General features: G+C 42.0%; 1 protein-coding gene across 9 annotated transcripts in view; it reads right to left on the bottom strand.

Annotated features, from left to right (window-relative positions):
* The window catches only part of Ablim1 (actin binding LIM protein 1), a 257,300-nt gene that overhangs the window by 10,780 nt on the left and 224,727 nt on the right, over window positions 1–21,793 (bottom strand). For 4 of the 9 annotated variants that reach the window (XM_042689458.1, XM_042689465.1, XM_042689457.1 and 1 more), the window contains 7 exons: window positions 21,070–21,105; window positions 19,310–19,439; window positions 10,564–10,668; window positions 8,542–8,589; window positions 4,969–5,115; window positions 2,434–2,519; window positions 740–845 (listed from right to left, as the gene is read on the bottom strand). In XM_042689458.1, the coding sequence (XP_042545392.1) occupies window positions 740–845; window positions 2,434–2,519; window positions 4,969–5,115; window positions 8,542–8,589; window positions 10,564–10,668; window positions 19,310–19,439; window positions 21,070–21,105 (658 nt within the window). The remainder of the gene's footprint in view (window positions 1–739; window positions 846–2,433; window positions 2,520–4,968; window positions 5,116–8,541; window positions 8,590–10,563; window positions 10,669–19,309; window positions 19,440–21,069; window positions 21,106–21,793) is intronic. The other 5 variants (XM_042689459.1, XM_042689463.1, XM_042689461.1 and 2 more) reach the window with 5 other exon arrangements.

Raw genomic sequence — 21,793 nt, 5'->3', positions numbered from 1 at the left:
TGGGTGCCAGCACCACACCCAAGGCCACAGGAACGTTATCCTAACAGTGGTGACCCAGGGAGGAGCGGGGAGAGTGGAACGTCCAGCCCTGCTGGGGCTCCAGCGTAGCTGTGCTTTCCACAGTTCTGGCATCTAAGAGCTGAGCACACTTTATCTCTTTGTATTCACGATGCAGTCCTCACAATGACTCAGCCATCATTTCCATTTTACCAAAGAAGAAACAGGAGCTAAGGGGAGCCAAGCATCCTGCCCAGTCCACTCAACTGGCAAAACAACTGTGGGTGAATTTGAACCCAGGGATGGATGAATGCACAAGCACCAGGCCCCAGCTGTAACAGACCGAGAGCCAACCCTGTGACGTCACAAAGATCTGTCAGCCAGCCACGGCTGGGCTCCTGGAAGGCCTAGATCCTTCACCTTTGTTTGTGCAGGGCAGGGATGCCAGGCAGGTTGTTGGGTTGTAGAGGGAGCCTATGTGGGTTTGAATCCCGCCATTTCTGTAGCTTAGTATTACTGCATGTTTCGGGGTGGTGTTTAACCTTTGAGGTCTCCATGCCTAGATCTACAGAGGTGCAGTGTTGCATATTTATGGAGACCTGAATCAGAGAATCAGAGAAGCTCTAGAGATTAGTAAATCATTGTAAGTGGTTTAAGGCGAACACCCAGACAACCATCCAGGCCAGCGTGCTGCAGGCAGGTGTCTGGCTCTCAGACTGTGAAGGCAGGGGGCGGTGCTCACCTGAGTGGATGGGAGAATCATAGCGACTGGCAGACAGGGATGACCTTTCCCGGCTCTCCTTCTCCATCTCTTCCTTCAGGATCAGCTGCCCCAGGCCTGAGTTAAGCTATTCATGGGGAAAATAAAAATGAAAGCAAGATCTGCCAAATCGTTTCAGCCCTGAGCCTGGCGTGGTATCTCAAGAAGGGAGACAGGCCCTGAGGTCTACATCCATTCTCTTTTTCAGGGTGTCAGCTCCCTGTCACAAGGGTGTGTTCCTTCCTTCCTTCTGAGTGCCACTGAGAGATGGCAGAAGGCGGTGTGAGTGTGTGAGGAACTTTTGATGTGGCCAGAGCAGAGTATACATACCATCCTTAAAAAAGAAAGAAAGAAATAGCAGCCTAGTGCCAGTGACTCACGCCTGTAATCCTAGCCACTCAGGAGGCTAAGATCTGAGGATCATGGTTCAAAGCCAGCCCAGATATAAGAGTCCAGGAGACTCTTTTTATCTCTAATTAGCCACCAGAAAGCCAGAAGTGGTGCTATGGCTCAAAGTGGTACAATGCTAGCCTTGACCAAAAAAAGAACTCAGGGAAAGCACCCAGGCCCTGAGTTCAACTGAAAAGGGGGGGGGGGGCGTGGGGGGAGAAGAAGGAGAAAGAAAGAGAAAGAGAAGGAACTGTAAGCCAAGCACCAGTGGCTCTTGCCTGTAAGCCTAGCTACAGAGAAAGCAGAAATCTGCAGATGGCAGTTCAAAGTTAGCCAGGGTAGAAAAATCTGTGAGACTCTTATCTCTAATTGTCCAGCAAAAAGGCAAAAAGTAGTGGTGTGGCTACAGTAATAGAGAGCTAGCATTGAGCAAAAAAGTTAAGGGACAGAACCCAGTCCCTGAGCTCAAGCCCTAGTACCCCTCCTGTCCCCAAAAGAAATTACATTGATTTGTTTTTAAAAACAGAAAAAAATTGTACATGCATAGTGTGCATATTTTAGAAAATCTGGAAAAAGAAGAACTCATCATCCACTACTCAACTGCATTTTGGCTTACAATACTCTTTATAGATCTTTTCTACATGTCTTTTATGCAAGAGGAGGGCTGTACTTTTCCCTCATCTAACGACTGCTAGGTACATTCCTCCTGACTTTGGGACACTTTTCGCCAGTCCCTGATTGGTTAGAGAGAGTGTGGGAGTGACTATCGGGGATGTGGTATGCTCTGGCTGGGGGCCTACTGGGAGAGTCTCATGGGACACTCTCTTTTTTTCTCCCAAGTCCAGGCATACACCAAGGTTCTCGGCCCCTAGGGAAGGCTGGTGTGGAGGAATGCTCTAGCCCACCCCTGTGCTGCCAGGTCCTTTTGTGTCTTTTCAACCCAGGAACCTGCATATCTACCCTACACAGTCCTGAGCTCATCCTTGGGGCAAAGTCCCATCCACTCCAGGTCCCTCTGACCTCTAGCTCCAATGGCATCTCCTCCAAGCCACTGTCTGTCTCTTGCTATTCTAGTTGCCAGATGCCAACTGTGTTTTGCCTACTGGACTACAAACTCCTGGAGGTCTGGACACATACCCCTTCCTTGCTTCTCTTAATTAAGTGTAGACAGTAGTGATTAAATAGATAGATAGATAGATAGATAGATAGATAGATAGATAGATAGATAGATAGATAGATAGATAGAACTGGATTGAAGACTTTTGCAAAGTAGTTTCAGGACAAACCTTCATCAACTGCTCTTCCTGAAGCTGCCGGCGTCTCAGAAGTTCCTCTTCATCTTCCTCTCTAGATCTGCGTCTCATGTCAGTTCCTAATTTCCACAGCAAAGACAATCTCTCACATTAGCCCATTGGCAAGGGAATCTTGACTAGTCCATCTCGGTTCAGTTTGTTAGGCTGGCAAGATCAGCTGTGGTCTTTAACATGTTTAAGTAAGTAACATAAGGGGGAATAATGCCTATTATCAATGTAAGGGGGAATAATGCACCACTGACTGGCTTCTCAAGGAAAATGGGGCCTTTTGATAAACCAATCCAAAGTATGAACTTGGGTCTCCAAATCCATGTTTGCTAACTCAGCCCTGGGGTTGCTATGGTCACTGGGCCTTGAGTCTTATACTAACCACAGTTAGTAGTAAATGGGAGGGTCCTCTCCATCTATTATGGGATGTCCCTGAGATCAGGTTTTAAAAAGGAGATGAATTCAAATTTATCTACATGTCTATAAACTGGTAAGATTTGTTATTCTCCTATGACAAGTTTTAAAATCTTATAATTTTTCCTTTTCCTCCTTCCCTCACTCCTTTCTTCCTTTCTTTGTTCCTCCTTCCTTGTTTCCTTCCCATATTTCTTCTACCTTCTTTCCTTCCTCCCATCCTCGCCCCCCTCTCTGTTGTTTGGTGCCAGTACTGGGGCTGGAACTCAAGATATTAAGTTCATTTGCTTTTTTCTTTTGCTCAAGGCTGGTGATCTACCTCTTAAGCCATAGCTCCATTTCAGCCTTTTTCTGATTAATTAGAAATCAAGAGCCTCATAGACTTTTCAACCTGGAATGGCTTTGAACTATGATCCTCAGATCTCAGCCTCTTGAGTACCAGGACTGTAAGTGTGAGCCACCAGTGTCCGGCATAATTTTTCTTTTTTAAAATACTTAGATTTTTCAAAATACTACCACCCACCTTTCTACTCTTAGTAAATTCATTAGTAAACAAATGAATTATAAATTCATTAGAAATTAATAAATTCATTAGCTACCCATCAAAGGATAGACAATTGATTTTTCTCTTTCCGTACTTTGGAAAATAATCCCAAAAGTTTTATACTAATATGTAAATAAAAACAAGGTTTATATAGCTCAAGTGTTGTTTTAGAGCAATATAGTACATTGTGTATAATTCTTATACTATTTGGAAAAAGAGAGACTGAGAATGGGAAGAAGGAATCTGAATAGTTGGAAGATTAAGATAATGCCTGTTTTTCCAGAATTGGTTGAGTTAATCTGGGTATGGGAGGGAACAGGAAAGTTTGCTAATCTAATCAAAATAAACTAACAGTCTTGATTCTCATGATTTTAATAAATGAATCAGACATCTTTCTTATTTTGAAACTCAAAGCAACTTTAATCTATTTAGAAAGTTTCAACAACTGGAATGTTTAGATGCTTTAATGTCCTCACTAAGCAAAATAACTAAGGGAGGAACCTCAAAAGCCTTATGGCACAGATTGGTAGATTCTCAAAAGTTTTAAAAAAATCATACATGCCAACGTGAATTTTCTCATTTTAGATCACACTAGTAAAAATTAATAGACCCAAGTTTGCAAGAATTAAATAAGTCATATCAACATAATTACAGAATACTTGTGAAAAGCATGCTAAGTAAATTTTCCTTCATCTGTTTCTACAAATATTAATTGCTTTGAAATCCACTTTCATTGCTTGGTAAATTTATGCCAAGGATAATTTGATAAAAAAAAACAAAAATAGTCTGATGAAGCAGATTAGGGAAATCTGGAAAATTGAAGGCCTTCTAAGTTGTCAACAGTAACGTGATAAGATCATCATATTTTTGTAAGTAAGGCTGACTTCACTCAATTTTTAGAGTTAGCTTCTGGCTTGTTAATATCCCTCTTCAGACGGAGTGATTTCACAACTGATAAAACGGTAGAGACACAGACACAACGGAGAGGCACAACGCAAGGAATGAGACAGCTCCAACGTGACATATTAGCTCAGGATTTATGGAAATGACAGATGTAACATCACATGACTTCACACAATAGTTCGGAACACCTACTCCTCAGCAACAGCACGTCTTAGTAATAGAGAAGGTGATGTTTGCAAGAAAGTGAAGGTTAGGAAAAATTGCAGCTATCCTCTAAGACAACTTTACGAAGTCATGCTTCAAGGATGCCCACTAGACTCTGATTATATAGAACATTGCTCTCACCAAGAGGCAGAGAGACAACTGTGTTCCAGAGTTGCTGCTTTTCTAGTGATAACTGAGCATCCATGTGGACCATCATTTTGGACAGTCCTGAACGTTAGTGGGTTGATTGGAGCCAGGCTCTACGAGATCTGTTTTTGTAAACTGTTTGCACTTTTGCACACAGACTGTGATTACATTCATTCTTTTCTCTATTCTACCCCCTTTGGTCATGCGTTTCTTAAGAATCTTTGATGGGCATGTTTTCTAGCATGTTTCTGAGCATATTATTTTGATTTGCAATTTTTCAACAGGAACCAGCTGTTTGGGGAGCATACCTATGGCCGCCAGAGAGGGGGGACCAGGCCAGTGGTCCGTTTCAATCTTTGGTATCTCGTTGGGGTCTGGCGCTTGGGCTGCTGGGAACTTGGAAAACTTGATGATGTCTTCTGAAGACTTGCTCTGGGCTGCCAAGGCAGCTGTATCTAGGTGGGAACCAGGGTTGCTTAGCTATCAGCCTGTAAGGCAGTGGTAGTACCACCCCCACAGAAACAATTTTCTCATTCTCTAGAAGTTTCAATTCTAGAAGGTTCTGTACATCATCAGGAACAATTGCCCGAGAACTCCAGTCTTGACGGTCAGAAACAAAACTTGATTCTCTATCTGTTCTGTGTCAGAAAACCCTCATTTGCTTAATGCTAGCTCTGTTCCTCTATTTACATCCAAATGAATAAAATTAAATAAAACCAAACCAATTCAATAAACTTAAATTTCAGTTCCTCTGTTTCATAGATGTATTTCAAGTGCTGTGCCTTACTACAGAATTGGGGGCCATTGTATTAGACAGCACAGTATGGAACAATTCTACCATCATAGAAAGTTCCAGGCTGAATGACTCTCCAAATGTGAACCCTTTTAGAATTAGAAAACCTGAACAATTAGAAATCTGAATGCTTAGAAATTTCAATAGACTCCAGTTAAAAGCATGACAATGTCAATTGCTAATAGTTATTCATCTTTAGAAGGATGGCTGATTCTGTATCTTTGGAGCAGAAGCTACAAATCAATTGGTCTACCTGATCTTAATCTTTTTATATTTCATATGAGTCTTTGTGCCTTAGGAGAAAATGAGCAGATTTCATTCCAGATGGCAGAGATTCAAGACTGTGGGTTTTGTTTGGTCTCTCCACTTACTTGCTTTGTCTGTCCCACCAGTAAGTCAGCCAACTTTAAAACAACTCATATCTGTAATCCTAGCTACTCAGGAGGCTGAGATCTGAGGATCCAGGTTCAAAGCCAGCCCAGGCAAAAAAAAAAAAAAAAAAAAAGTATGTAGGACTCTTTATCTCCAATTAACCACCAAAAAAGCGGAGAATGGAGCTGTGGTTCAAGTTTCAGAGTGCTAGCCTTGAGCAAAGAACTTAGGAATAGTGCTTTGACCCCAGGACTGGTGTGCACACGTGCGTGCACGTGCACAAGCGCACACGCACAAACACACACACACACAGCCAGTTTATAGTTCTTTCTTTTTTGTTTTTGGTCGGTCGTGGGGCTTGAACTCTGGCTTGGGTGCTGTCCCTGAGCTCTTCAGCTCAAGGCAAGCGCTCTACCACTTGAGCCATAGCACCACGTCTGGTTTTCTAGTAGTTTATTGGAGATTAGAGTCTCACAGACTTTCCTGCCTAGGCAGGCTTTGAACCACAGTCCTCAGATTTCAGTCTCCTGAGTAGCTAGGATTATCTCAGTCTCCTGAGTAGCTAGGATTACAGGTATGAGCCACTGGCACCCGGCTTAGTTTATAAATCTTAAAGGCTATGATTTGGTTAAAGAAGGACTCACTGGCCTAGAGCACCAAGTATAATCACAGTTGGAGCAAAACAAATCAAACTAAATGGCCAGTTCCTGATTCTACATAATTGTACATATTGTCCTGAAACATTATTCAACATTTCCAAATATACTTATTAAGCATTAAGTATATTTTTTCTCCTGGGATCATATACTTTAAAATCTGGAAATAACCTTCTGAATCTTCAGCAGCTCCAATCTCCCCATTCTCGTAATAACCTTCTGGGTTTCAATTTGCTTACGCCACTGGACCAAGGTTAGTCAGGAATAACAGATAAAATCTTGGCCAGTCATGGAACAGCGTTTCTTAGAGTCTCTAAGCTCCTAAGAAGCGACGCTTAGCTTAGGAAATGCTGATATTGAACCCCTTCCCAGAAATGCCACCAAAATATGTTCGCATGGGAAAGACTGAAGCTCTGGCCTACAATTTTAATCTAGCATTTTCCAAAAGCACTGGGGCACAGGTACCAGCATAGGGCGTGGCATGGAAGGGTGACTCTGGAGAGCACGCTTTGGAAAGGGCTGTGCTACCTAATTACCTCAGACTGAAAGTAGAGACTTCAGCCACTAAATATCACAGAAAGATAATTAACTCCCTCCAAAGAAAGTCTAGCATCATCCAACCTCCTAAGTTGTCATTGTTTGACCATTTTTGTTTAGAGAGATAGGGCCTACAAATTTAAATATGAAGAAGCCCCTCCTAATTGATAAGGTTTCTGATCTTACTTTTAAAGAAAAGAGCATGACTTCAAACAGTACTTACGCAGTAGAATTGGTGAAGTCAGTAGTTAAACATTCACATGTTAATGAGTGTGTGGGAAGACATTAAACCATAAAAAAACAAAAGCAAAAACAAAAACAATGTTAACAAACTTAAAAGGCAAGCAGGTGATGTAAAACTTTAAAAATAATGAGCAAAAATAAATCACAACTCTAGATCCATTACAATGCCTATTTTCTCCCAGGAATTTTGGCCTATAAGTTTTTCCATGTGTATTTTTAACTTGAATTGTCAACTGTGTTCTAAAGGTAGCCTTCAAATTGCCAGGTATAATTTGTGTAAAATTTTCTAAAACCACAGGAAGGACAGGTTTGGCCTATTCACTAATATTTATGGCAGACAAATCCACAATAAATTAATAATGGTGAAGGAGAATGTGATGTACAGAAAGTAATGAAGATTTCTTGAGTTAAAAAATATCTATATTCACTGCTGGTGGCTCATGCCTGTAATCCTAGCTACTCAGAAGGCCGAGATCTAGGATCACAGTTTGAAGCCAGCCCAGGCAGGAAAGTTTGTAAGACTTTTATCTCCAATTAACTTCCAGAAAACTGGAAGTAGAGCTGTGGCTCGAGTGGTAGAGAGCTAGCTTTGAACAGAAAAGCTCAGGGACAGTGCCTAGGTCCTTAGTTCAAGCTGTTAGCTCAAAAGAGAAAAGAAAGAAAATCTGTATTCCCAGAAAAGGAAAACACAAATCCACTATAGTGATTAGGTTGCAGTAATTTCAGAAAACAGCTGATCTAACTCACCAGTCCTTACAATGAGAAAACTGAAGTTCAAAGGTGGCACTAGGCCGCCTTACCTGCCTTACCTGTGTCCTGGCTACTGCACTGTGTAGACATGTGTATGTCTCATAATCATTTTTCTAGGTAACTTGTTTTCACTAGTTTTATGTGGTCAAACCAATCAAAGGCTAATCAAAGTACTGTAAAGACTGGTGAGTTTATTCGATGGCAATAAATAAATAGAAGTTGTTAGGATGTCTGAGGGGTGTTGTGTGACTGATCCTTTGCATTCTTTTACAAATGGAATGGTACATGGTAGTTTGATGGATGCAGAAATAGGCTAGAAGGTTTCTAGTTGAGCGAAGTATTCTCTATCCAGGAAAGTCAATTTTACCATATTTGTGTCTTATTGGACCCTACAGACATATACTATGTGATCCCCTTCCCCGAGTTTGATTCTCAAACTGAGATAGAAGTTGGAGACAGAAGTCGCAAAGAGGAAGGAGTCCGGCTAACTCTGCTATTTAAAAGCTTACAAGGAGGAAAGCGAGTTTTACCATGCTGTTTGTAGATGGGTGGTTTTCGGTAGATGTTGATCCCTTGATCTGTGGAAAGGAAAAGGCAAAGGTGTCTGATTATAGGAACCAGTTCAGCAATGGGAAAACAGAACAAACCAAAGGGCCAATCACACGGAAGACTCTTGAACAAAAATACCCCAGAAGGCTAACTTCTGTATTACAAAGATTGAGTATATGGAAAGAAAAGATCACAGAAATGTATGAATTACTACAGACAAGTGGTATGGAAACTTTTGTAATACATCTTAACATAGAGAGAGACGTCACTTATTCATGAGCCATTTATTTCGTACTTCCCTGAAAGTAGGATGAAAACAGGAAGAAATGCGAGGTCTGGAGGCACTCTAATGGTAAGAAGACATCATCAGTTTGGGGAAAATAATCCCCAAATTGTAAGTGTCTAGAAATTGAGCTCCCCAGAGATTCCAGTGGCTCAATTTACTGGGTGGATGAATGAATGGAACAGTATGCACGGCGACACAGAGACACTTGTATGCGCAGGGCTAGCCTGGTATGCTAATGGGATGTCCATCAAAGTCCTAATGTGTGGAAGCTAAAGTGAAAAAGTAAAAAAGAAAAGGAAGAAAAAGAGACACTAGTCATAAATTTATACAGGGACCCAGCTCATTTTGCTACCATTTATTTTAACTGCAAATACTTAGGAAGGTATCCCCAGAATCTCAAATGCTGTATCTGTAGGACATTCTTTATGTGAAAAAAAAAAACCCTCAAATATACAAGGACTTTGAAGATTCAGTAGAACTTCTTAAAATAGTAGCACTAGCTCAGAAATACCAAAGTTCCTGACTCCTTTTTTCCCCTGTTTTCCTGGTAAGTTTGAAAATGCAAAAGAAAAAAGGATGAATACAGATTCTAACTACATGGTCTTCCATTAACCTATTGGGTGATTTATCAAGCTGATTGCAATGATATACATGGTGAGCAATTATGGCCCATCAATTTCCCTTCACTGAACCCACCCAAAGGGTGAAGCTACCGATAGGCCCTGTTTTCTTCTAGTTTCTGAAGGTAAATTATTATTATTTATGCTGTGACAGCAAAGCGTGTGGCTGGTAGAGCAAAGCTTGCAGCATCAAGTCTAAATTGCAAGATATCTTTGTGGGCTGAGGGGGAGACTTGTCAGTTATGCACTGCAGACAGACTCATCAACCAACGTAATGTCCAGCTCTCTGAAAGTCTATAGAAAACTTTCCACATTGGAGGCAAACAGGATATCAATCAGTCTGCTATCTATCTGTTTATATGCAGGTGGCACTGTGGTTCAATCTTTGGGAAGCTTTAGGATGAGAAAATAACTAGACTGCCACTGTGATAATGAACCGACACTCAAGCAGAGTGGTATCTTAGAAGGTGTGAACGTAAATAACAACAAATCCCAGTTCAAACAACCCAGTCTCTCTTCTACTCCCACCCTCTTCAAAAACAAGTTGAGGCCTGATGCTGGTGGCTCATGTCTGCAATCCTAGCTAGTTACTAGGCTGAATCTGAGGACTGAGGTTCAAAGTCAGCCCAGGCAAAAGACTCTGTGAGACTCTTACTTCCAATTATTCAGCAAAAAGCCAAAAGTGGGAGGTGTGGCTCAGGTGGAAGAGCAGCAGCCTTTAGAGAAAAGCTAACATAGTATGCCCTTGGCCCTGAGTTCAAGCCCCAGTACCAGCAAAAATAAGTAAATAAATAAATATTTGAAAATATTGAGAGCTGAGGATACTGAGGATATGGCTCTGTGCTAGATTTGTTCCCCAGTAATGCAAAGTAGTAGTAGTAGTAGTAGTAGGAACTTTTGGGAGAAAACTTAACCTTCCATGCAATTGTGGCACTCCATAAAGACGCTTTGCAAGGCCCTATGGGTAGATCCTGCAATTTAGGGTTTGTCCTCTTTGTGCATCCCAGTTAACAAGCATGAGAAATGGGAGACGAGACAAGGATACAGCTACATTCTACACTGTGACAGGACATCAAGACAGACATGTCAGCTCCTACCTGGAACATGGAAATGTTTAGGGGCCTGAGCGTAAGTTGGAGTTAGAGGGCGGCTGTCGGGCCGGTAAGGGAGAGGGGAGTTCCGGCCGCTGGACGGCTCATTGCCTCCAATGAGAAGAATGGAGAAAACAAAAATGAGGGGAGAACAATAAAGAAAACCAAGCAAAGTGTCATCAAAATTCAACCCAACAAACTAGAAGGAGGCAGTACATCAGAAAGGAGAAGCGAAGGAAACAAACTCAATTGGTCAAGTTGCCTTGCAATGGTGGTTTCAGATTGAGTTTTCCAAAGGAGACATTTGAGTCCACGTGGGCCCAGGGTCAAAGCAGTTAGCATTTCCGTCTGTCATTCCGATAGCATGCGGTGGGAGGCAGTGAGCTGGGCGAGCGAGCACACTGTTAGATGGCAAGAATGTTGGGAGGAATGGAACATCACAGGCTACTGGCTGAAGACCACTCATCAGATGGTTAAATCTCAAGCATGTACAGAGGATGGGTATGCAAGCCCCACCCCGGGTATGACTGTTTCCAAGCAGAATGGCACAGGCTGGTCATCAGAATGTATTTCTGGAAAGTGAGGGCTAAGTCCGAGAGCCCGAGCAGTGCCCCAGGCCTCCCCCTCAGCAGTACAAAGTGCCTTCATTGCAGCATATGTTTCTGTTTTCGTCTCTCGGAAATACACAAATGGAATCAGGCCCTCTTCTGGCCAGGTATTTAGGGACTTCTGTCTACCTCCGCTTCCAACATGACACCCCACCTGAGCCAATGATTTATCACTAATACATGTACTCAACACCCAGACTGGTTAGGTACTAGGCTACTGTGAATGACAAACAGGGACATGAAATAGAGTCTCTGCCCTTCTGAGTCTCAGAGTCCAGCTATCCCAGCAGAGAGTGTGTGTGTGTGTGTGTGTGTGTGTGTGTGTGTGTGTGTGTGTGTGAAATATCACCCTAAACTACTCTATTAAAAAGTCAACTTGTAAAAAAAAATCACTTGTCATTTAATCTCAGTCTCCTAAAGGGCAATAATTGAAAACAATGTGCATGAAAACAGATAGAAGTAAGCAAAAGGATGAGTATGGTTTGCATTTAGAAGTAAGACTGTGTTGACTCCATGGCTGGATCCAAGATGGAGCTCCTCCGTCCATCATCAGGACTCAGGCCCACTACCTGGCAAGAGTAAGTGCTTGTGTCTGTGAATGAGTGACTGAAACAAGCCAACAATTCAGTTCCACAGCTGCTAATGGCTGCAGCTAACGCCGCTGCAGGATTATTCCATACCCTGTCTTCATTCAAGAAAACCTGAAGCTGGCACACAATGGAATTATTATAGCACCCACCTCACCGCCTCCCCATTCTACTGGATCTCCAAATATCCAATTCAAATTTCACTTCAGAAAAAAGTCTACAACCCTTAAACAATTAGGAAAATTATTAAAATGAGTAACCCACAGTTAAGGAGACGAGTTCTCAGGGGTTTCTCAAGAGTAGGTAAAGGTCTCAACTCTCTTAGTTTAGTTGTTACTTGTCTTTTGAAGACTTTCTGCATATCTTTGGGCACTGGCCACCGTCACTTCTGAACCCCGATGCTCTCTGCCTTTTATCACTTCCTCTGACACTAGCATCCACATAGAGCACCAAGTACTTCAGGGTAGTATGCTCACAGGTTTGGGTTATAATTGCCAATTACACAAAAATCTATTACACCTGTGAGCCAGTGTTAGGAACACATGCAACAATACTGGCATATTCATCTTTCTTACAATAAGATCTTCTGCCATAGCAGCTTGTGCTTTCTTGGATAAAGGTGAAGAATCTAGAAGGCTCTTGGAGAAGCCACCTGAATTCTAAGAGGGTAAATTCTTGCTTAATGCTGCCATCAGTTGGATATTATTCTTTTATCTTTTTTCTTTTCTTTTCTTTTTTTTTTTTAATGCTGGTCCTGGGGCTTGAACTCAGGTCTGAATGCTATGCCTGAGCTATTCTGCTCAAGACTAGAGCTCTTGGGTCACAGCTCCACTTCTGGCTTTTTTGGTGGTTAATTGGAGATAAGAGTCTTACAGACTCTCCTGCCTAGGGTTGGCTTTGAACCATGATCCTCAGATCTCAGCCTCCTGAGTTCCTAAGATTCTAGGCGCAAGCTACCAACACATGCTTTGATATCATTGTGCACCCTCAGTAAGAAGAGGTCAATGGACCTGATTAGTTAATTTTCTTGAAAAAGACACTAGGATGTTCACAGTTTTGAAGAAGATTTAACTACACTCATTTAAAACTTCCTACAAAACTTCTAGAGACACGAGGTGAAGAAGGATGGGGCCACACACTCAGCAAGTTCATGTGATCTGAGTTTCATGTAGCACAGAGTTATTGAGCAAGAAGACCGTCAGATTGCATTGCTAACTTACCAAATCCTTAGTCCTGAAACACCAAAGACATGAAAATTTGGGGGCATTTTTAAAAAGACAAAATAGAATTCTTTGTATGAAGCTTCTTTTGCTCTTCTAATCTAAACACTTCATCTTTACATTATGTGACTTTTATTTCTGTCCTTGTCAGAAATAAACCAGTTAAGGCTCCAAGAGGTTTGAGTTTAGCACATTATTTCCGCAAAGTAATGCATGAGCAGTCAGATGAAATATCACATTTGGAATGTATTATTATCATCACTGCCATCATTATCTGCCAGCCTGGGATCAGGTATTATTTGAAAATAATGTACTCCCTGGGCACTGGTGGCTCAAGCCTGTAATCCTAGCTTGTCAGGAGGCTGAGATCTGAAGATCACAGTTCAAAGTCAGCCCAGACAGAAAAATTGCATGAGAATCTTATCTCCAATTAACCACTCAAAAACTGGAAGTGGAGCTGGGACACAAATTGGTAGAGTACTAGCCTTGAGTAAAAGAGCTCAGGGACAGTGCACAGGCCCTGAGTTCAAGGAAGAAGAAGAAGGAGGAGGAGGAGGAGGAGGAGGAGGAGGAGGAGGAAGAGGAGGAGGAAGAAGAAGAGGAAGAAGAAGAGGAAGAAGAAGAAGAAGAAGAAGAAGAAGAAGAAGAAGAAGAAGAAGAAGAAGAAGAAGAAGAAGAAGAAGAAGAAGAAGAAGAAGAAGAAGAAGAAGGAGGAGGAGGAGGAGGAGGAGGAGGAGGAGGAGGAGGAGGAGGAGGAGGAGGAGAAGGAGAAGAAGAAAAAAAGAAGAAGAAGAAGAAGAAGAAGAAGAAGAAGAAGAAGAAGAAGAAGAAGAAGAAGAAGAAGAAGAAGAAGAAGAAGAAGAAGAAGAAGAAGAAGAAGAAGAAGAAGAAGAAGAAGAAGAAGAAGAAGAAGAAGAAGAAGAAGAAGAAGAAGAAGAAGAAGAAGAAGAAGAAGGAATTTTCTAGTTAAAAAGGGAGAAAACATTTTTTAAAATGCTTTTAAAATATATTTATATTGAAACCCATGCACTTCGCCTGAACAAGCACTTCTATGAAGGACAAGGCCTTAGGTCTGGTCCAGGTGCTACTCCTCAAGGTGGGAGGCCTTGGCAAGCTCCTTAGCTGGGATTTCTGCTTCTTGCTCCCTCCCAGGTGTCCCCCTCAGGCCTGCACCCCAAGGAGGCTGTGAAGAGCCTGTGGGATGAGGTAATCCAGTGCTGTAAGAGCATCATGCTGACCATGGAACACACAGGGCACCTTATTCACCCTTAATGACCGAGGAGGGGTCTCATCCTTTCTGATTTATAGATGAGGCCACACTCATAAAGGCAAGTAAAAAACTCAAGGTCACTCAGCCAGTGAATGACAGAGTCAATATTTAAAGCCAAGACACCAAAGTCCATGCTTTCTGGGTCCTTATATACTCACAGTCTTGTAGAGATGTAGTATGTTATATATCACTTGAAGCAGCACATAGTACATATACAAGATAAAAATATGCTGATAAACCCAGTCCACTGGCATTTATATATAATATATATATGTTGTAATATAATTATATAATGTCAAATGTTATAAAATATATACCAAAAATTTCAAGTTCAGATGTGATATGTGTTGATATCATGACTTTGCAATTCTGTTTTTTGGACAACCTTTGTAGAACTTAACACAGCCCATGACATTTTTCTTTCTACAAAAAAAAATCTCTCTGAGAAATGTAACATAATTTATGTAATATATTACTTCTGTATTTTGTTTTATATATGATATTTTTATCTAATTTACATTATAATGAATAAAATGCATTTTTCTCTTGAATATTAGAAGTAACTATAATCTTTTTTCCCCCCGTCAGTTATGGGTCTTGAACTCAGGGCCTGGGCACTGTTCTTAAGCTTTTCTGCTCAAGACTAGAATTCTAACACTTTGAGCCACAGCTCCACTTCTCGTTTTCTGGTGGCTCATTGGAGATAAGAGTCTTATGGACTTTCTTGCCTGGGCTAGCATCAAACCTTGATCCTCAGATCTCAGCCTCCTGGGTAGCTCAGATTACAGACATGAGCCACTAGCATCTGGTTTAACTAGGATCTTAATTTGGTCTAGAACTATTACATTAAACTCTCTTCAAAATATACAACTGAAGTTTGTTTTTCAAAGATTTCTTTATGGTTTTATTTTTTACAATTTTTTTTCAACTTTTAAGTAGTGGTACAAAGGAGTTTCAAGTCAACAAGTCAGATTATGAGTACAATGCATCTTGATCAATGTTCTTTATGGTTTTAAAAATTCTCAAAAGTACTCTCTTGACATTTTAATTTTTAATATCAAATCCTCCAAATACCAATTCCTAGTAATAGTTTAAATAATCCATCAAGAATTTCAGAACATGCCCTACCAAAACCTGGATTAATAGCAAATGGTGCCTATCTTCAATGAGCAAGAGAGCAGTAATATTTTCAAAGCTGAAAGTGCTGACAGTACACCTGTATGAGGCAGCCACACACTGCTAGAACACAGTGGGTGGACAGTTTAGGAGTCGGTTGTTCAGGAATCAAATGAGTTACAAGGAAAAAAGCTTGCACAGACTGATCATAAGTGCTCAGGAAAGTAGAACCACATTTTGGCTAATGAACAGATGCATTAGTGATAGGAGCCCTTGGAACCATGGTTAGGTTTACAGCGTACAGTAACGGCTCTGAGCCTGCCTCCTCCTCCTCCTCCCTTCTGCTGCTGTGTTAGTGGATTAATCTGGTTCACATCAAGCCTGTGGATTAAGTCAGGATCACTCAGGGAACTTAATTTAATTTAAGTTAATGTGCCCCGCCCCCAGCCTCTCCAAGGCTCTTGGCTCCCTTACCACATGGAGAACCCCCTCCCTCTCCGCAATGAGGACTGCTACAGAAGCATAAGCAACAATGAAGAAAATGATGAGGGACCATAAAGGGAGCAAAAATGCAAGGTGGGAAGAAAAAAACAGAAGGCAAAGCGTTCTTGTCTATGGGGAGGGATTTAGGCAGAATCAAAAGCAAACTCTTCTGAGAGTCAGCTCAGAGAGAGACATAGGCAACAAATACATTGTCCCCCATCATTTTATGGTACCCCTATGGTTCGTAGAGTTAAATGGCCTATTACCATGAGGACAACTTTTGGATATTTGTTACTAAATCCTGGTGTGTTTTGCTGTGTGACATATCGCATGTTAAAAACTCAGGAAAATTCCCCCAAGTATATATTACATTTTGTTTTTGATGTAGACAAAAACAAAAGAATAATATATAAATATATATTTTCCAAGTGGTGATCATGTATTTTTACAGGCTTAAATACACTTCCTGTTTCTTCACCTAGAGCCCTTAGAAATGACGCATCTCTCAGACTGTGAGATGCTAGGCCAGTTCTAAGGCCACGGTTGGAGAGTCAAGACACACGCAGGCATGCGGATGGGCCGGAAGCTCGGTGGCTCAAACTCTTGGAGATACACCTTATTAGCCTTGCCAGGGAGCTAATAAATCTCCACTACGCAGGCACTGCCTGCCAAGGCCTGCCTCCTTACCTTTCACATGGGGGAGGAAGTGGTGTCGGAAAGGGGGGTTGGGGCGGGAGTCGTTGTGGGTGGAGCTGAAGCTGCTGGTGCGCAGGTGCGACCACCTGTGCACACCAGGAGACAAAAGCTCTGGGCAGCAAGGAATCGGTGAGGGCAGGATGGAGGGAGCGGGGGAGGGAAACAGAAAAGAAGAAAGAAATTAACACAGGAGCAGGGGAAGCTGTAATGTTCCAAAAGTCAGGAAAGAGAGAGTGTTAATCAGGAATCTGAAAAAAGGAGGAAGGAAAAAAGGGTTACAGATGCACTTGCAAAGAGCTGGTCAAGTGGGCTCAGTGGGGCAGAGTCACTGCCTAGGAATAAATGGCTTGGGAGAGAAGGATTGGTTTTCCCCAGGACACTCTGGTGAAGACTATTGCGCCTGGGCATGGCACTTCATGCGGACTCAACAATAGCTGTTTTTATGGGAAGTGCTTGGCAAAACAGAACTCTCTAAAATGCATATAAAAAGTGACAACTTCGGGCTGGGAAGATGGCTCAGTGGTAGAGCGCTTGCCTTGCATGCATGAGGCCCTGGGTTCGATTCCTCAGCACCACATAAGCAGAAGAAAAAAAAGCCGGAAGTGGCGCTGTGGCTCAAGTGGTAGAGCACTAGCCTTGAGGTGAAGAGCTAAGGGACAGTGCCCAGGCCCAGAGTTCAGGCCTCCAGGCCCCCCCCGCCCCCCAAAAAAGTGACAACTTCAAGAAACTTGAAAAGAAATACTTATATGTTAAGGTCACATTCAGTATTTTTAAGCTGCAAACTTGTCCCTATAGGATGTTTCTACCTGCAAGGAAAAACCTATCTGTATTCCCTCAGGGGCAGAGTTACAACTGGACGGTAGAAGTAAATGCTGGAGATAGGACACTCAGGTCTGAGGGAGAAAGGATCAAAACTGAACCCAGCCGGGCACTGTGGCTCAGACCTGTAATCCTAGCTACTCAGGAGGCTGAGATATGAGGATCAGGGTTCAAAGCCAGCCCAGGGAAGAAATGTCTATGAGATTCTTATCTCCAATTAACCAGCAAAATGCCTGAAAGTGGAGCTGCAGCTCAAGTGGAAGAGGAAGCCCAAGCCCCAGTATTGGCATAAAAAAACAAAAACTGAACCCAGAACTAGGAGATTTAAAGCCTCTTCTGTACCCAGAACTTATGGGTGAATCCTTCCAAGTGGTCCACCTAAATTGCACATATGCTAGAAATTTCTCTTTAGAAGGATAGGGTAGGCCTCAAGAAAAATGACAAAGCATCACACAGGTATGTACGATGTCGTGAGAGGAGAAGGTTCTGACAGCTGTTGGCAGCTGAGCGAGACTGAGGGCTGCCGGGTGTTCAATAAGGACGGGAGCTTTTCCAGGATCAACTGTGATGGACTGATTGCTCCTTTGCTATTCAGAAGGTTCTGGATGGACCTTTTCCCTGGGGCCAGAATGGCTGAGAGTGGCAAGGCTGAATCTCTGTGGTCTCAACATGAGAGGTGGTGGCATAAACCATTTCTTATCGCCCAGAGAAGAGGTCCTTGTCAGGGCACAAATAAAATGAACACACTTGTACATTTAAAAAAGCTCACTGGGTGCTAGTGGCTCTCATCTATAATTCTTGCTACTCAGAAGGCTGAGATCTGAGGATCTGAGGACCATAGTTCAAAGCCAGCCCAAGCAGGAAAGTCCATGAGACTCTTATTTCCAGTTAACTATCAAAAAGCTGAAAATGGAACTGTGGCTCAATATGGTAGAGGCACTAGGCCTGAGCACAAAAACTTATGGACAGAGCCTAGGTCCTGAGTTCAAGACCCAGGACTAGCAAAAGAAATGAAATTTCTTTTGGAAAAAAGAAATTTTTGAAATTTCTTTTAGGAAAAAGCTTTCATTTAACATAATTTAATAAACACTAAGTATATATAAGCCTAGACAAATGAATCCATTATGGAAGGATCTAATTGTTTCCATCTTCAACATCTGCTAAATCTATGGCTTCAAAGAAAAGATCGCAGTGTTATCACTTTCTACTCACTTCCTTTGGTTTTAGTTCCTACATATTGTACAAAGTTAGTCCTTGAAAGATTTTCTTCTCCTCAGGTTGGCCAGAAGAAGCTTAAAAGGAAGTCTTCACAGATGGACATTGCTATCAAGTTCATGTAGATGCCAGAATCTTCCCTTCCCTGTGGCTATTGCTCAAAACACCCTAGAGCTGGGCTGAGATTTCTCTCCTGCTCCACACACAAAACCTCCACCAAGAGCCACAGGGACCAAGTTCTCTGCAGGTCAAGGTCAACCTGCAGGACAAGGTCAACTGACCTTCTTCTACTGTGACATTCTCTATCATAGTATATCCCTGAGGGTTTTGTTCTGAGTCTTACTCAAAATCTTAGGGTTAGAAAGGATATTAAAGAGTTCGCTAGTCTGATTCTAGAAAGTATTTAACCGAGCATGTTTAGTAACTCCGTATGCCTGGATAAGAAATCATTACTAATAGATTTTACACTATGTTAGGGTGCCAAATGTTCTCTATTAGAGATCTTCCTTTAAAGTCTCAAAGGGATGAGATTTTCACCATCGCCATCAAACGACTGATAGTTCAAGAAAGGATATAATACCAAGTAGGGCTGTATTCCAGTTCTCATTCTGTTCTGGAAAATGGGCCCAAATAATCAGTCTGACTTTTCAGTATGCTTTTAATATGTGAGGGGAGAAAAAAAATCCCACAGAGATATAGCTCGTACTATAGAGAGGATCGAGGAAGAGTGGTCCTTACCAGGTCTGTGGAAATGCTGGGGAGAGCGTGACGTGGTGGGGGTGTAGCTGTGGCGGCTGTACACAGGGGAGTTGATGGAGCCTTGGCTGGTGGACCGGTGCATCACCCGATCCCGTATGTCCTGGTAGCCCTGGAACCAAGTTGGCAAGAGGTGAGGATAAAATGTATCAAGACTGTTAGCATTTCTGGGTGAGCTCTGAATTGTCATGTCTACCTGCTTATTTTTGTTAGGGCCATGTTCCATAACTATGCATAGACATGCCTCATGTGTTTAGTCTATACCCCAAAGTCATTGTTTTAAAGCTTAAACTATAAAACTATAACCTCCCCATAGTGATAGAGCTCTGGGGAAAGAATAATGCTGATGACATTTATGTTGTGCTCAGTGCTTTTCAGGCTTACAAAAGTGGGTCCACCTGTTCTGTATCTGCATAATAGTAATGCGGAGTTTCTCCACATTGCCTTCCTGTACCAGCAATTAAGAACAAGGTCAAAGCAAGCCAACTGGATGAGGGAGGTCTCACTTCAAAATTAGTGTCCTGATTTGTGTCTTATTTGACACCAACCCACATTGTCTGTACTGAATTGGTGACACCCTAAGTTGATGTCCCTGGACAAGCCGGTAGCTGCTTTAAGATCAGTAACTATTACTCATCTTGGGTATCCAAGAAAATAATCTTTAAGAGAAAGAATTCTTTCAAAGATTTTTATAACACTACCATCCCTAAAGGCAAAAAAAAATTGAGTCACATGCTCCATCAATTGGAGAATAATTCAGAAATGATGACATATCACTTCAATGAAATATAATGACACCTCTAATATGTATGTCCAAACCTAGAAAAGAATACATCAGGTAGTAAGTACAGAAGAAGCCATTAGTACCTAAAGATGATATAAATTTGTCAAAAAAGTGTGAAGAGTGTAAACAGCGCTTTATGTTTTAGGAATTTGTTGCCTTATAAAGTTGCTACTGGAACAACACAAAAAAAGTGTGTGCAAGAACGAATGACTAGTGACTAGAAAACTGAAAGTTCAGTCAGCACAGCTTGGTGAAGTTTTACAGAAAACAGCAAGGGAGGATGTGTGTCTGGATCCTGGTTGACTAAAACAACATACTGAATAACAAAAGCAAGAAAACAAAAAATCCCCAGAGGATGTGTTTTGACCTTGTCCCCTCCCCCACTCCTATCAATAACAGAAGCTAATTCTTGATAACTGCAGCATGCTGTAAGAGATTGATGATATAAAACACTCAAACTTCTCACATCTCCAATGACTGGTTCCCAGGTTTATAACAACAACAACAAAAAAGTATTAAGAAAGGTGCATGGCTTTAAGGTGAGCCCACTGATTACAGAAAAGCCTCCTCTAAAGCTGGTCCTGTTTCTGTATTAACTGAACGCTAGCAGTCACTTCTGATACTCCATTATAACTAATACAGTATATATACCAATATATGAATATGGTTCCGAGTGATTATGTGTAGGCAAAGGAGGAGAGCCTGGGCCTGCGGACATGTTCCTGCCACTCAGAGGTGCAGGCTCAGATCTGCCTGAGGCCGCCTTTACTCCTAGTCACCCCTTTTAAAGAAGTTTCCTGCTGTCTTGGGGTCCTATCTTATGGGAAAGCAATCTTTATATCTGTCACAGTCTCCATCTTCTTTGTTCCTTTGCGTGTTACATCCATTTTCACATATTCCAGGCTTGGCCAGGTCATTCCCCAATTCCACCCATTTAAATGGTCGACATGGTTCTTACCTCAGCTGATGGAGTAGGAGACAAAGTCCTTGGAGACTAGGAGAGAAGAGAGAAATTTCAGGTCAGGGCATTATTAACTCTTGACAGTTTTAATTAGAGTTGCTCCTCACAATGAGCCAGAAATGTTATCCCAAAGCCAGCATGTGTTGCTGGATTTATTTCACGTGCATTGGGGCCTGTGGTAAACCAGAAAGTTCCTGGGAGGTACAGGTATATATTCTTGACTAAGCAACATGGTTCTCATAAATATATTGTTAATTTAATGAGCATATGATGTCCTAGATGATCAAGTTAGACAAACTGAAATTAGTTTTTTTATCAGTATTTTCCGGCTACGCTCACTTGCTACTACAAGTTACAGCTTTGGCTGAAACATAGGGTTTTGCGAACATGGTTGTAAGCTGAATTATAACCAGAGCAATCACTGGAAAAGCTTAGTGAGGATGAGAAGGACGGGAAGGCTGTCACTGACGGAAGTGCGCTGTGCTCATAGACGGACACGCTGAATTGAAACTCCTTTGTACAAGTCCTTAAGGATACTTTTTAAAAAGAGTTTGGAAGGACTGTGATAATCGGACACAGGCTCTTCTATCCTGCCGCTCATTCTGACCCTATAGACCCCTGGCTTCCATCCTTTCCGAAATACAGGCTTTCTCAAGGCCGTCAAGATTTTCGTGAGGCCTCTGATTTCTGTGCTGAGGGGCAGGCCATTTTGTTCCAGGTC

Source organism: Dipodomys spectabilis, unplaced genomic scaffold (genome assembly GCF_019054845.1).
Source record: "Dipodomys spectabilis isolate Male_0828 unplaced genomic scaffold, ASM1905484v1 ptg000125l, whole genome shotgun sequence".
NCBI classification, from domain to species: Eukaryota; Metazoa; Chordata; class Mammalia; order Rodentia; family Heteromyidae; genus Dipodomys; species Dipodomys spectabilis.
Note: the sequence above shows the minus strand (reverse complement) of the source record. Positions and strands in the feature narration are given on the sequence as shown.